Below are 15,216 nucleotides of genomic sequence, written 5' to 3'. Positions count from 1 at the left end.
TCCACACAATGGCGAATGCTTCCCCATTTATTTTAAAGGAAGAACCAACTTGGCATGTGCGAAACTTGACTTCTCCCATGAAATGAATTGGGTTTTGCAAATGCGGAATTTGAATCAGGAGCTAACTAGCATGTCCTTCTGTGGTCAGCTGCATGAAGTGGAGAAAAGCCATCAGGTATGTATGCCTCACTACAGTACAAAACAAGGGAAAAAATAAAGTTGATAAAGATAAGCAGAAGAAAGCCCAGTTACTGGAGAACAGATGTAGTACTCTAGGATTTAATGTAAACGAAGTATTTCATTTTATTTTGTATCTCACTTTATTAACATATTGACACATTTACAGTGGGAGTGGCCCACACGTTCTTCAACAGCTTATATTTTACCCAGCACAGATGCAGAGATGCCTGGAGACCTAGGAAAAAGTTCAGCAAGGGGTACGACAGGTGATTGTTTCCTGATTTAGAATAAATCTGGTGACTATCAAGAGCTTAACAGAGGCATAAATACATTTGTGAAAAAAAGAGATGTGATCTTGTTTCCAGTGTTTAGAAAATTTCAGATGCCAAGTAGTTGTTTTATATCAATTGTTCCCCATTATAATGTCCATAGTTTATCATCAGTAAAAATAAATTCATGATGAAAATAAATCCTGTTATTTTACTGCCAAATCAAATGATGGTGAAAGATGTAGTCAATTATTGCCCTCACTGGTAGACAATTTTAAACAGCTTATTGTCTTTATTTGCTAATAAAAAACTTACAAGAGCTTCATTCAGTCTAGTAGTGCCTTAGAGACCTTGCGGATGGGAGTATAAGCTTGCAACATCTTACACCTCCAAAATCTTGTTGGTCTGTAAGGTACTACAAGATTTGAATCTAGTTCTTCTACTGCAAATCAATATGACTACCCTCTGGAAAAAAAACTCACACTTATCTGTATAAGCAATATTCAAGGAAACATGAACAATTCATACTAAATATTCCCCCATAAGCTTGACACTTGATAATATGACTATTCCTTATCATCTTCATAAGAAGTTCATGACAAAAAAAAAATACTGACAGCAGCAATATTTATTTTTGCAGTCTGGAAAAAAGTCTGACTCAAAAATCAATGTCTCCTACTTCAGCTGTGTAACGCTCCTTCTCCCAAAATGGCAAGACAATTTCTGTACACCATACAAAAGGCCATGTTTCTACAAATTCATTTACATTATGTTTTAAACTTACAAAAATACTTTTATATAGCAAGAGGCTCCAGGAAAGCTGCTGTTAAACCTATAAACTGAAACCTTCCCTGCGTGTTCTAATAGCATATTAAGGGAGAAAGACCAGTACATAGGTTTCATTTGCCATATAATAGCATAGTCATCCAGAGGATAGTAGAGAAAAGGCATGTAGAGAATTATGTATGAAGTCCACTTGTGCCAACCGAGATCTCAGAATAAGATTCAGCTACCCAGATGCTGGATATTAAACCTAACTCCTCCAGAAGAGCTCATATAGTTCAGAAGGCTGAGTTACATGAAATTTGTCCTGACTGGATCTGGCTTGCAACATTCAACAACTGATCATACAGGGAAAATATATATTATCAAATGTATTAAATATATAAATTAAGTTAAAGCATTTGATGACTTTTCAAAGGACAGCTGATGTCATTCCATCTGACTGTTGTTGAAGGCATCTCCTCCTCATCCCCAGCGCTTTAGTTTCTTATCTGCTAAAAAAAAGAAAGAACAAAAACAGAATCACAATCACACATACTTAATCACTACTGTAACTGTAGTACCAATAGCTGCAAAGGGAGGGTGTGGAGGAGACAGAGCACCTATAATTGTAACTATATCTTGACCTGGATGACCTGGTTAGCCTGATCTTGCTGGATCTTGGAAGCTAAGCAGGGTCAGCCTGAGTTAGTACTTGGACAGGAGACCCCCATAGAAGTCCATGGTTGCTATACAGAAGCAGGCAATGGCAAACCACTTATGTTAGCCTCTTGCCTTGAAAACTGCTTAAGGACTTGCCATAAGTTGGCTTTAACTTGACAACACTTTACACACACACACAAATGCCTATAACTATCAAAGTTCAAAGGAAACAAACATACCTTTCTTACAGACTTTGATGCAATCTTTCATCCTTGCAAAATTGTTTTCATTTCCACCGCATCCGGTATAGATGAATTCTTCACAGGTTTTTGTCTCTCTGTTGTAGTAAAAACGAGTTACTGAGGCTGAACATCTTCCTTCATCTTTAGGACTGTAGCAAAATGAGGGTCCATCTTGAAATGAAAAAGAGAAGTGAATGTGCTCAGTAAATGAATATTACCGTGAAGAATTCAAAGCCAATAAAAGCCTGACTCCAAAAATAAGCTGCTTTGACATATTTAGATATTCACCCCGTTACTTTCACAATTTCCTGTCTGTCAAAGGCACAGGTCTCAGTAAGTAGACAAATGGCAGCAATCCTATTAATTCTAACTTTCAGAGGAGATTCTGTACTGTAACTGCTACTCTAAATTATAGACTTGTCTAAATTTTATCCAGTTATGACCTTTCAGTGAAGCTTGCAACTAAGATTGTCAAATAATTACAAAATGTAATTGATTAAATCCTTTTTCCTTTTAACCAATTATAAGACTATCCCCTATGCCCTTCCCAAATGCACCCATTTGCTTTCTTCCACAGAACAAATTCAAGGATTTTTCAAAGGGTGGATAGCTTAGTAGTAGTAGAAAAAGAAGAGTTGGATTTATATCCCCCTTTCTCTCCTGTAAGGAGACTCAAAGGGGCTTACAATCTCCTTTCCCTCCCTGCTCACAACAAACACCCTGTGAGGTGGGTGCTCTGAAGAGAGCTACGAAAAGCTGTGACTAGCCCAAGGTCATCTAGCTGGCGTGTGTTGGAGTACACAGGCTAATCTAGTTTCCCAGATAAGCTTCCACAGCTCAAGTGGCAGAGCGGGGAATCAAACCTGGTTCTCCAGATCTGAGTGCACCTGCTCTTAATTATTATGCCAGTGCTGCTCTTAGGCTGTAATGTAATGTTTATATAAAATATTCCCCACAAATATTCCCCACAACCCAAAATATTCCTCAGAACCTATTAGGATGCTAGTGTATGCGTATACTTTTATAAACAAATAAAAGAACTGAGATTTAACAATTAGTACATATGCTTATCACTAGGAAAAAAGTCTACATCTTTCTCTTTCTTTGGCTCATTCCGCACATGCAGAATAATGCACTTTCAAACTGCTTTTAGTACTCTTTGAAGCTGTGCGGAAAAGCAAAATCCACTTGCAAACAGTTGTGAAAGTGGTTTGAAAACGCATTATTTTGTGTGTGCGGAAGGGGCCTCTGTGTATCCCAAACTTATTAAACAATGGAGTAAAAGACACCCATTTTAGAAAATCATAAATATTTCAGATATTTAACAGTGGAAACGTAGGGCACACTGTTTGATTGATAGTAGAAGCCAACATTCCAGCACAGACATGGGAGAAAATATCTTCAGTTTTGGCAATAGGAAGAATACTTATAGTGGAGGCAGCAGGAGCAAGCCTGATCCGTTATGACTGAATCACCAGCAATAGAAAGTATATTCCAATGGTGTTCCCATTTCATTTAAATGTTGAGAGAAGCAAAGACTTCCATTAATTTCTGTCAGGAATAGTAAAGCACTATCTTCAGGAATCATGTTACTATGGAAGCAGACCATGTCTCTGATGCTTGGTGGTTCGTGTAACCTAAAGGGCAGGACACAGACTATTCCTAATTCCCCTTCCCAAGATAACTCCTTGATACAGGAGAGAATCTTCTCTTTCCTTCCCCAAGAACAAACAAAAATAGCAACAAGAGTTGCGCTCAGGAAGGGTGAGGCAGAGCCTGTGTCCCATGGTTGGTTTGAAATAACAAGGGAAAAGGTCAAATTTGTAAGGCAGGCTTGGCTTTGATGTTCACCTTCCACAACAGAGGTCTTTAAGGTGGAAAGGATGAGTGACAAAAATAAACCAACAAACACCCTCCAGTATGTCCTCCTTGCTATCATAACAATCCTTGAGGCCATTACAGTGGACAGAACAAGGCAGAAGGGCAGGATGGCTTGTCCATTTGTCTTTACCTTTTTCCACAAAAAGATTTCAGGAAATGTGTGAATTAATCCAACACATCTTCCTGGACCTTTCTTGTGGAGGAATGCTCCACTGGGGTCCTAGTGCCTGCCATCCCCCTTCTGATTCTCTTTCCCCATTAAAGAATCTTACTTAAGGGCCGCCTTCGTCGAAACCAGCATTTTCTGCACTAAGCTATCAGCAACTCTTTTGTTTTTCTACAGTTGAATCTGCCATTTTGTTTCCCATTCAGTTGGCTCCTTGCTGTCGTGGGAAACAAACTGGCGGGGACAACTGTAGAAAAATGAAAGTGTATCTGGTAGCAGTCTGGAGCAATGCAAATGCTCGTTTATCAAAGTCTTATGTTTTAACAATGCAGAAAATAATGGTTTTGACTAAGGCAGCATTTAAGTAAGATTCTTTAATGGTGAAAGAGAATCTGGACTCTTTTCAACTGCAGAAACATGTTACTGTGACTTCCACTGAAGAACGCACAACCATGCTGTTCTATTTCTATGGAAAAAGATATAGTGGGGACTTAGAAGAGTTGTAAAGGGACCTGAGGTTTCCATATATTCCAAACCAATCAAACTTTGCATAGTATTTTTAAAATTCTTACTTTTCTGAGGCAGGCAGTAGTCCATACAGGACTCTTTAGTGTAAAATCGGTTATCATTCCCATGACATCCGCCATAGTAAAATTTCTCACAGGTCATTGAACTTAGGTTGAAGAAGTATCTTCGTAATAAAGCTCTGCACAGCCCTTCATCAGACTCCAGTCGGCATCTTTTGGGAACTTCTGAAGTGAAAAATTTTTAACCAGTCATCAAAATGGCAAAGTTTGATTTACAGTCCATGTTGTTGAATCTTGCATGCAACCTTCTCTGGGGTTTTTCCTTGTGTGGCTCTGTCCTTCCCTCACAGATGTTCAAAGAGAGACTCTGTCATATTTACAAGCACTGAACATTTTATCACATGCTGGTATAGTGTAGTGGTTAAGGACCTGGGATGACTGGGTTAAAATCCTTGGCTCAACCATGTAAGCATGCCAAGTGACCGTGGGCCCTTCTCAATCACTCAGGCTAACCTATCCGCACAAGCTTGTTGTGAGGTGTAAGTGAGGGAGTAAGAAAAATACGAAAAACTGATTTGAGTCCCCGATTGGGGAGAAAAGTGGAGTGTAAAAGATAAAATAATAATAATAATGTCCTTGCAAGTTCACGGTGTCTGAAAAAAGAAATATTGCCTTATCAGCTTTCACAACTTACAGACATAGACAAAGAGCCTCCAGGTTGTCATCTGACATATTTAAAATAGTTATTCTAGTTGTTTTCCTCAAGAAATTAAAAAATGGTAATTTTCCTCATGAAGAAAAAAAGTGAAGACTAGGGCTTTATATTTTGCTTTTTTCTACCTTAGGGAGTCTCAAAGTGGATTACAAGCACGTACCCTTCCTCTCCCTACAACAGACACCCTGTGAAATAAGTGGGACTGAGAGTTCTGAGAGAACTGTGACTGGTTTAAGGTTACCCAACAGGTTTAATATGGAAGAGTGGGGAATCAAACCTGGTTCTCCAGAACCAGGTCTGCTGCTCTCAATCATTACACACACTCACTCTCCATTTATGGTAATTCATGTCTAGAAAGGACACAAGGACCCTTTCCACACCACAATGGTGCGGGGGTGTATCGGCATAAACAATGCCGACGCACCCCCCTGGGTGCGTTTCACATGGACGGTCCCAGGAGGGCAGCAGGCGGTGGCACAGCCTTCGGACAAGCTGCGCCGTCGCCGAACGCCTACCTTGTCTCCTGGCTTCCAGCTCGTCGCAGAAGCCAGGGGACATGCCCCTGCAGCCTGGAGCGACGGCTCTGGAGTCGCAGGCCAGGGAGGCATGTCCCCTGGCCTCTGCGACAAGCCAGAAGCCAGGAGACAAGGTAGGTGTTCGGGAAAGGGGGGAATGGCGCCTTCCAGCCGCTGCCGTTCGCACAGCAGCGGTTGGAAGCCGCTGTTTCCGAAATACCTCGTTCAGGGAGCGAGGTTCGGAAACAGCGGCTTTGCGCAGCTCGGGGGTTGTGAGGCCACCACTGCAATGTGGCGGCCGTGCGAACCCCTCCCCAGGGATGCTGTTTTTAGCGTCCCTGGGTCGCTGTATTCCACCTGTGCAGAAACAGCCTAACTGAGGCATCTCCTCCTGCCATTACCCCATTAACAGCCATCTATTATTTCACTCTCTTTCCAGCCTCAAAACCTTTCTCGCATTTCCCAATGTCCTGCCACTTCAAGTCTGCTCTGCAATATTCCTTCCCCTTCCCCAGACTGTTTGTTTGTTTGCCTATGATTGGATCTATACCTTCAACAAGAGTCCTGACAAGATAGACAGTACTGCTTGGAGAGTACTTTCCTACTTGAAAAGCTATTTTAATTATTTAAACATTCAATAAATGTAGACACCTAGTACTGCTGTGTTTGTGTGCACTGTACTGGAAGCTGTTTTCCTGTGCTCTGGTATTCCGTTTCTGCCTTTCTCTGTTTGTAGGGGACATTATAAATGACTTTCTCTCATTCTCCCATAAATTCACACAAGGGCCAGTTTGAAGTAGTACAATTCAGACTACTGCCTATGTCACAGGACATAGATTTAGAAGCAGTGAAAGGAATTTTTGTGAAAGAATCATATTTCTATGGGGCTCAATTAGATGGCATGAACACCTTGAGTGTGATGAACATGCAAACATTAGGGTTAGAAATAGGGTTCAAACTCTAGATCTGTGCTGATCATAAATCTACAGAAACTAGCAGTGATGTTGAATTAAGCAATGGAAACAAGTCTATGGTCTCAGTTGTAGAAGGACATGTCAGCAATGGAAACATCTTAAGACAAGAACCCAACATTTCACTTTTGGATCATCATTCTCCAATGGGCTGACTTACTTCTGATCATCCGGCAAGTTTTCTCACAATCTTCCTCACTTAGGAAGTTATTGGCGTTCCCCTCACAACCACCATAGATAAACATCTTGCAAGTTTGTGTGTATCGGTCATAATACCACCTGTCATGAAGAGCCCGGCAGGATCCTTTAAGTGGTGGCTGCAGGCAGATCTCTCTGTCGTCTATATGAAAAAAAAAACAGAGAAGGTAACTTAGTTATCAATCACTTGGAACAACAAGACTTGTTGATAACTAGCAACAACATCACCATTCTTGGCAACAAAGTGTGAATAGCTAGTCAAAATTACAAAGGAGAAAAGCACCACCCACAAAAAGTAAGTATATATGTACTTTTTTTTCTGTTAAATCACAGCTGATGTGTGGAGACCCCATAGGGTTTTCAAGGCAAGAGACACTGGGAGGTAGTTTGGCGTTACATACCTCCAATGTGACCGTGGTATTCCTTGGTATTCCCATCCCAAAACTATTCAGGGCTAGGGTAAGATAGTGTGTGACTGACCAAGGTCACCCAGCAAGCTTCTATGGTGCAAGTGGGAATTTGATCCTAGTCTGACACTTTAACCACTACACCACGCTAGCTCTCAAGAAGAAGAAGAGTTTGGATTTAAACACCACCCCCTTCTCTCCTCTTAGGAGTCTCAGAGCAGTTTACAAACTTTTTTCCCTTCCTGTCCCCACAACAGACACCAGGTGAGGTAGGTGGGGCTGAAAGAGTTCTGAAAAAACTATGACTAGCCCAAGGTCACCAAGAAGGAATGTTGGAGTGGGAAAACATCTGGTTCACCAGATAAGAATCTGATGTTCATGTGGAGGAGTGGGGAATCAAACCTGGTTCTCCAGATTGGAGTCCACCTGCTCTGAGCCACCACACTATACTGGCACTCAATAAATGTAGACACCCGGCACTGTTGTGCGTTGGTGTGCACTGTGCAGAAAGATGCCTCAAATGAAATGTCCAAGAGATAAAAAGGTTAATTTAGGCACTGGCTGTCAGTCTAAACTTTGTTTAAACTTTGTTGAACTTAGGGAACAAGCAATAATAATAGTGAGCAATGCTCCAGCATGCTACAACTTTCCTCTTGGGAAATATATCTCTATCCTGAACTGTCCTGCCACGAAGGAAATGCCCTTTCCGACAACACCAACACCAACAATAACACGCAAACGCCTTTTGCCTTGGAAGATAAGCGGAGAGAGCAGAGAGAGGCGTCTTGAAACGCGCACGGCGCTGTGCAAACGCGTTCTTAGCCCGGTGAGCAAAGCAACGTGAGAACAGCCCCGGCGGGGCGGCAGCGAAGCCTGCCTCAAAGCGATTTACCTTTCCTGTCCGCCTGGGGACAGACGTGCCCCAGAAGCAGCACGAGCCAGCCTGCCAGCAACGCGACCTTGGAGAGCAGCTGCATGGCGAGAGAGGATGCTGCAGTGAACCAAGCACGGCCGAGGGGGGCGTTTGGCGGCCTCCGCCCCGTCGAGCACGCTTTATGGGCGACCAGATTCTCCCGCCCTCCTCCCCGCCGCCTCCCGCCGGGTGTGTGGAGGAGGGCCTCTCGGCTGACTCACGCCGCTTGCTGGAAGGCGATGCGGAGTCTGAGCTCCGCGCGTCATCGGCTTTCTGCCCGAAGTACTCCGCTGGACAGTATCGGGGGACAGGGAGGTCGAGGGGTGGGGAAAGGAGTAGCGGGCGCAGGGGCGGTGAAACTGGGTACAAGCCCTCGCCTCGTTTGTTAAATACATCCCACCTGGGGATTTTTTTTTTAAAAAAAAGAACATAAAGTCTTACAAACTTCTCAGTTTTGATCTACGATTGCAGCCAACTCAGCAGAACTTTGGAGAAAGCGATTAATTTCGCTTCAAGAGTGCTGCCTGGAATGTTGTGAACGCCCCAGAGTCACAGCTGGGCTTTTCCGATGACAATCTATGATTGCCTTGAATAATGAACATGAAGGAGGAGGAGGAGTTTGGATTTATACCCTACCTTTCTCTCCTATAAGGAGACTCAAGGTGGCTTTACAAAATCCTTTCCCTTCCTCTTCCCACAACAGACACCCTGTGAGGTAGGTGGGGCTGAGAGAGTTCTGAAGAACTGTGACTAGCTCAAGGTGACCCAGCAGGAGTGTAGGAGTGTGGGAGTGTGGAAATACATCTGGTTCACCAGACAAGCCTCTGCCACTCAGGTGGAGGAGCAGGGAATCAAACCTGGTTCTCCAGATTAGAATCCCCCTGCTCTTAAGCTACACCATGCTGGCTCTCCAAAGTGTGCTGAAAGTAAGTCCAACTGAACACAGTGGCATATCTTATAACGCTTCAAAGATTAGAATAGGATCTTCCTGTACTTCTTACCACTGCAATAGATTGCTTCCGCTTAGCAGTTCTTGTGCAGAAAACATGCTGTCTATTCTGATCCACAGATTTCTACTGTGTGCTTGCAGCTTTCACCAACTCAATCTGCTATAGTATTTTAGGCTACAAGCACAGGGTCATTAAGAACTGCAGTAGGGCCATTGCCTGGCTTCCACAGTAAGGTTCTGTGGAAGGAAGGAAGGGGCAGGGCAGGGCGGGGCGGGGCGGGGTGGGGTGGGGACCAAAATGCGTCCAGGTTGTCCCATAGTCTTTACCATACTGAAAATTTTGCTGGAAAATCTATGGCTGACCATAATTGATTTAAACAGTTAGAAATGTCATACAGTAAGGTAGCAGGGACATGTTATTTTGTATGATCATCATCACCACATGTGATACATAGCTGTGTCTGTGTAAATAAAATATGAAAGACCTCTTTTAACTATTATCGGTCAATTCATTCACCATTTGTATTATTACTCTCACTTTTGGCAAGCACTCAGTTCCTAGGAAGGGGTTGTCATTGAAGAAGATCAGATTTGTTTCTCAATAAACCTGCCTCAAAATGCCACCTGCAATTTAATGCAATGGCAAATCACTCCAAAAACAAAGTTTGCCTAGTAAATGTCCTGATGTGATGTCACCCCAATGTGCCAGTAATTACCTTGTGCTTACACAGGGCGCTGCCAGGAATGTTACCTTTAGCTACAACAAGACTTTGAGATTGCTGCACCCAAGGCATCTCAGTTTACACTGAAAGATAATTCTTTCACCCAACCTGCAGCCACCTTGGAGTTGATTCATACACAGCCTTCATGACATCAGCACTCCTTTCCTTGCTAGTGATGCAATGGAAGATCACTGGAGGAGATCCTCCCTGTGCCAACATGAAACACATATTCTGAAAGTTAATTCTGAGATGTAAAGGGAAGGGACACCAATTCTACAAATATCAGATGACATACAGATAGGTATGATTCTGAAAAAATTAGATGATAGCATTAATTGGGACCTCTTTATTCATGGGTTTTGATCTATGATAAAAGTACTTGAATTTATTGACAGTTCTATTACTAAACCAGTCCATTGCTTTGAAATCAAACTTCCATTATGCTAATGCTCAGCCTTATGAAGCAGAACTGTTAGTAGGGCGGGGGGGACCTAACTATACTGACTTCAGCATATGCATAACTTTAGTTACTTCAGCCACTGACTCTCCTGGTCTATAGGTGAGTTAACTGGAAGACAGCAATGACTACATATGGTTATATCTAGATTTTCCATCTATTTATCTATCTGCATGAAGCTGGACTATCACCTATTTTCTCCCATGGATTTAATAGTTTCAGCACTCCTGAAAATAATTCAGAGACCTTCCCAGTTGAAAAAGTCACTTTATAAGGGAGAGAGTCGTAGGGTATTGTAATGTTTATTGTATTATCACCCTTCTTTTACTGCATTCTACCTTTTTCATAGACGTACATTTTTTCTACTTTTTTCCTTTAGTTTTAACTGAATTTCCTATTGGAGATCCTTGCTTGCTGATTGAACTGTATTTTCCCCCAGTATTGTAATCTGCCTTGAGTCTGAGTGAGAAAGGCAGAATACAATTAAAGTAGATAAAACGAAATATAAATTGTCTGCTAATCTGCTCCAGGAAAATTCTTTGGGGACAGGCCCATGTACAGCCAGTCCCCTAAAGAGATGCAGCTGTATCCTGTGGCTTAGAAACCAGGAAGTGAATAATAAGGAAGCAACGACTCAGTTTCTTTTTCTGGATCACTTCCATGAAGCATCCAATATATTGGCCATCACTGGAGACAGGAGACTGAACTTAACACAAGGTGGCCCGTATTGTACTTCTGCTATTTTGGGGGTGAGGCTATTGTTAGTCTTCCAGGAAGGCTTTCAGGAATACAGAAGAATGTTAGAAATTGACTCCTGCTGGTTCAAACCCCAAGTCTATCTTGTTCAGCATCCTGTTCTCACAATGGTTTAACTTTAGGAGATGCCTTCAGGAAGCCCACAAGTAGGGTAAAAGCTCTTCTTGCTGCTGCTGCTGCTGCTGCTCCCAGTAAGTGATATTCAAGCTCTACAAAGTGAAACACCTACTCTGCGCGCGCACGCGCGCACCGACACACACACACACACACACCCGTCAACTGATCTGCTTTACTGTGCCAAATGTAAAGAAGAGTTGGTTTTCATATTCTACTTTTCTCTACTGTAAGGAGTCTCAAAGCAGCTCACCTTCCCTTCCCCTCCCTACAACAGACACCTTTTAGGAAAAGTGGGACTGAGGGAGCTCTGAGAGAACTGTGACTAGCCCAAGGTCACCCAGAAGGCTTCTAGTGGAGGAGCAGGGAAAACAAACCCAGTTCACCAGATTGGAGTCTGCTGCTCATGTGGAAGAGTGGGGAATCAAAACCGGTTTTTCAGTAGAGTCCACCTGCTCTAAACCACTACACTAGGCTAGCATAGAGAATAGCACTGGAATGTGGAATAAGGATGATGGCTGGAGTGAATGATGTACAAGCTTCAGTTATAATTCATGTTAACAGGGCAGGAGGTTAGAGCGCCTGAACTCATAACGTCCAGCACAACAATAGCAATTAATCCCCAAGAGCCCAAGCTCAGTTTGATCAGAAAACAGATGGCAGGATATGACTAAGTATTTCTGGAATGCAATTCCTAACATTAATTTCCCCCAAAACAGAGGATGCCCTGAGTGAAAGGGTAGAAGGGATTGCTCTCATTCAGGCAAGAGAAGTGGCTAAAAATACTTTCTACAAGAGGATTCCCCGCCACCTCTCACCTTGATGGTGCTAACCTTCTACTGTTCTTTGACATGGTCCTCTTTTGATTATTACCTGCTCATTTTATCTTCAGATCCTATTGCTCTGACCATGTGCCGCCTAGTTTTCTCCTTATTCTCTTACTTTTTCTTATCACCTATTTAATTACTTATTTTACAGTCTGCCTTTCTCACAGCCACCCAAGGCAGGTCATGCAAATAATGCAATAAAATCAGTATAACATTCCATGAACTGCGTAACAGAATGGTCGTAACAAACGTCTCTCACTTTTAAGGCTCTGCAAGATCTCATTTCTCCTATTTGATTCCTATCTCTGCTTCTGTGCTTTTTTACTGGTTACATTTGATAACCTTAATTCAGAATCAATTTTACCTGTGATTCCTTTGTGTCTCTTCCACTTTTATACCTTCCTTGTTAAATAATCAGAGAGGGTTTTTTTTAAAAAAGCTAGGGATCTACATGCTGATGCTGGAGTTAAAACTGTTCTGCTTTGCTGAATAATTTTTGGCATTTCACAAAAGAAAGATGTATAATGATAATGTGTGAAAGAACATGGATGGCTCATAATTATGATAGCGGAGCCAGGAGAGAATCCCGCTCCTGGACTGTGCCAGAACTAAAACGATTGAAAGATTATTCTGTTTTGTATTTATTAGGTAGAAACTGGTTTGTATTAGATAGAAATAGGATTTGTAAGTTTCCCTGTACTTGTGTTTGTATGGAACCTCCTTGGCCCAAGGCAGAGAGCCATCTCTGCCTCACCCAGACTTGCATGCATCTCACGCGTAAAGTTTCTTTTTTGATGCACGCTGACAAAGGGAAACCTCCGCCGAGGCATTTTGCCCTGCCTAATCCCATCAGTAAGCAGGGCAGCTAAGGGGAACACGCCATCGCTCTCTGCCTCCGGACCCTGGACACCTGGACAAAACCTTTGTGTTTCCTCCGTCAGTGAACATCGCCATCGCCTCGCCCTGCTCTGGGCGCCAAACTTGAGAAGAGGATGGCATAATGGACACTGATTGGTTCCTGCGTATGCTGCAAAATGAATGATTGGTTGTTTTGAATGGTGGTGGGCTGTCTTTGTTCTCCCGGGCTCCCCGACGGGAGAAAGTGTACTTTCTAGGGATTGTGGGCTGCCAGGGCAGCGTTTTAGTGTTGGTGCGATGGGAGGTGCTGACACTTAGGGTCAGCATCTCAATAAATCTCTTTTTATATAGGACCGAAAGCCTCTGTCGGTCTTGCTTTGGGTTCCTGGGCGCTGCCAGAGCCGGATACACTCTGGAGTAAGGAAAAGTGTTATCCTGAGCAGCGCTGTAACAGTTGGGGGCTCGTCCGGATTTCCTGAACCTACGGAGAACCGGGTATTGCTCTCGAGGAACCGACCGGACCATGGCGGAGTGCAGTTCGAGAACGGCGCTGGTTGCAGCGGTTCGAGGTCGGAGGACCTGTTTGGTCGGAGGTTGTGGACGCCTCTGCAGGGACAGGTGAGACGGACTCCTGCAAAGGGAAAAAGGGACGGGAGATCCCAGAGAGAGAGAGAGAGAGAGAGAGAGAGAGAGAGAATTCCGGGATAGCCACAAAGAAGGAACGGAGGGCCATCAAGCAAGTTAAGGGGTTAGTCCGGGAATGGACAAGAAAGAACTCCAGCTGCCAGGCTTTAAACCCAACGCGGTCCTTAGGCTCAGGAATTTGGCTTAACGGGTGTCTGGTCCGGGAAGGACGGGAACAGAAGCCCAGGTCAGAAATTAGCGAAAGCAGAGTTGCCAGGGAAAATGGGAGCCTGTGGGTCTAAGGATGGAAGCCCCGAGTCTCTCTCCTTAGAATCCACCCCGTTGGCTTCAAGGCCCTGTATAATCTCGGAATAAGCTCAGTCGCATAGCCCCCGGTGTCAGCAGAGAGAGAAAGTTGGAGTCGCGGGTGTAGGGCTTAATGGACTAATTATAACGGTCCGCCGGGCTCTTGGGCGGCGACGGGTCTGGCGCGGAATGGGCCAGTCCTCCAGAACTTGTATCAGGTCCTAAGGAGTAATTGGGTTAAAGAAGCAGGCTAAGACACTGGAGAGGACTTCTTATGGAGGTTTCATAGAAACCCCAAGAGTTATGCCTGTGTGCAGGGAAACTAAGATTATGCTAGTGGTGGTTTGCATGGCGTCCACTGAGAGTCAGTAGTTTTAGGGGCCGCACCTTACGGATATCCTGCCCCCTCCCCCAGATGATCTATTAGATTTCCCAGTAGCTAAGCATGGCCTCAGCCCCCACCGAAAGTGTGGCTAGAAACGGAAACTCCTCCAGCATTTGGACAGCAGGCTGTCAGCTTCCGCGCATGCTGCTGATAGCGGGTTTCGAGAGTGGTGCCCTCCGCGCCTTCTCAGATGGGGGATGGCCCCTCCTCTTCTGGCTCCACAGCTCACGAGACTCAGCTTTCCCCCCGGAGAGAGTCTGGCCCCTCATCCCCTGGCCCGAATCCAGGCTCCTCCGGGACTTCCTCCTTATCGACCCCCAGCACACCGCGATTTGGTCTCAGATGCTGGACGACGCGGGCCTCCCAAGTTCATATAGCATGCAGTCTGCCCTCAGGAGTTCCCCGGGTTTGGCTCCAACCTGGTTCCTCTTCCCCACGGCCGGGTGCCCCCCTCTCCACCGAGATGGTTGAAACCCCGCCTTTCCCGGCCTAATGCCGCCTATGAGCTCAGAGAATGGCAGCCGCTTACCCGGCTCGGACGCACGCCCCTCCCGACCGCCTCCAAGTGGGGGTTGAGTCAGCAGGTGCAGGCGTAAGCGCCGGCGGGCATGTTTCCCATCCGCATTCAGATGGGAATGACCCCGACCAGCGAGCCCCGCTCTCTTTGGCGTCCATGTTCCCTTTACTGCCTCTTCGACCTGTATATAATTGGAAGGAGAGGTCAGCCCCTGCATACACCGCTGATCCTTTGGCCCTGACTCCAACTGGTAGAATCCATTTTCGCAATCTAATTTTGCCCACTTTCTCGG

General features: G+C 44.4%; 1 protein-coding gene across 2 annotated transcripts; it reads right to left on the bottom strand.

Annotated features, from left to right (window-relative positions):
* Positions 1–278: 278 nt before the first annotated feature.
* TFPI2 (tissue factor pathway inhibitor 2) lies at positions 279–8,661 on the bottom strand. Of its 2 annotated transcripts, none has more exons than XM_048511198.1 (5): positions 8,389–8,661; positions 7,052–7,231; positions 4,736–4,915; positions 2,114–2,287; positions 279–1,723 (listed from the first exon to the last, which is right to left on the bottom strand). In XM_048511198.1, exons 1-5 carry the CDS (start codon positions 8,471–8,473, stop codon positions 1,698–1,700), a joined length of 645 nt encoding a protein of 214 aa, XP_048367155.1. In that variant the 5' UTR covers positions 8,474–8,661; the 3' UTR covers positions 279–1,697. The 2 variants fall into 2 exon arrangements, with proteins under 2 accessions (XP_048367155.1, XP_048367154.1); XM_048511197.1 differs by having other exon boundaries at positions 279–1,726; positions 8,389–8,656.
* Between the last annotated feature and the right edge of the window lie 6,555 nt (positions 8,662–15,216).

Source organism: Sphaerodactylus townsendi, linkage group LG11 (assembly GCF_021028975.2).
Source record: "Sphaerodactylus townsendi isolate TG3544 linkage group LG11, MPM_Stown_v2.3, whole genome shotgun sequence".
In the NCBI taxonomy this organism is placed as follows: domain Eukaryota; kingdom Metazoa; phylum Chordata; class Lepidosauria; order Squamata; family Sphaerodactylidae; genus Sphaerodactylus; species Sphaerodactylus townsendi.
The sequence above is the reverse complement of the archived record's forward strand: the minus strand, read 5'-3'. Positions and strand labels throughout refer to the sequence as shown.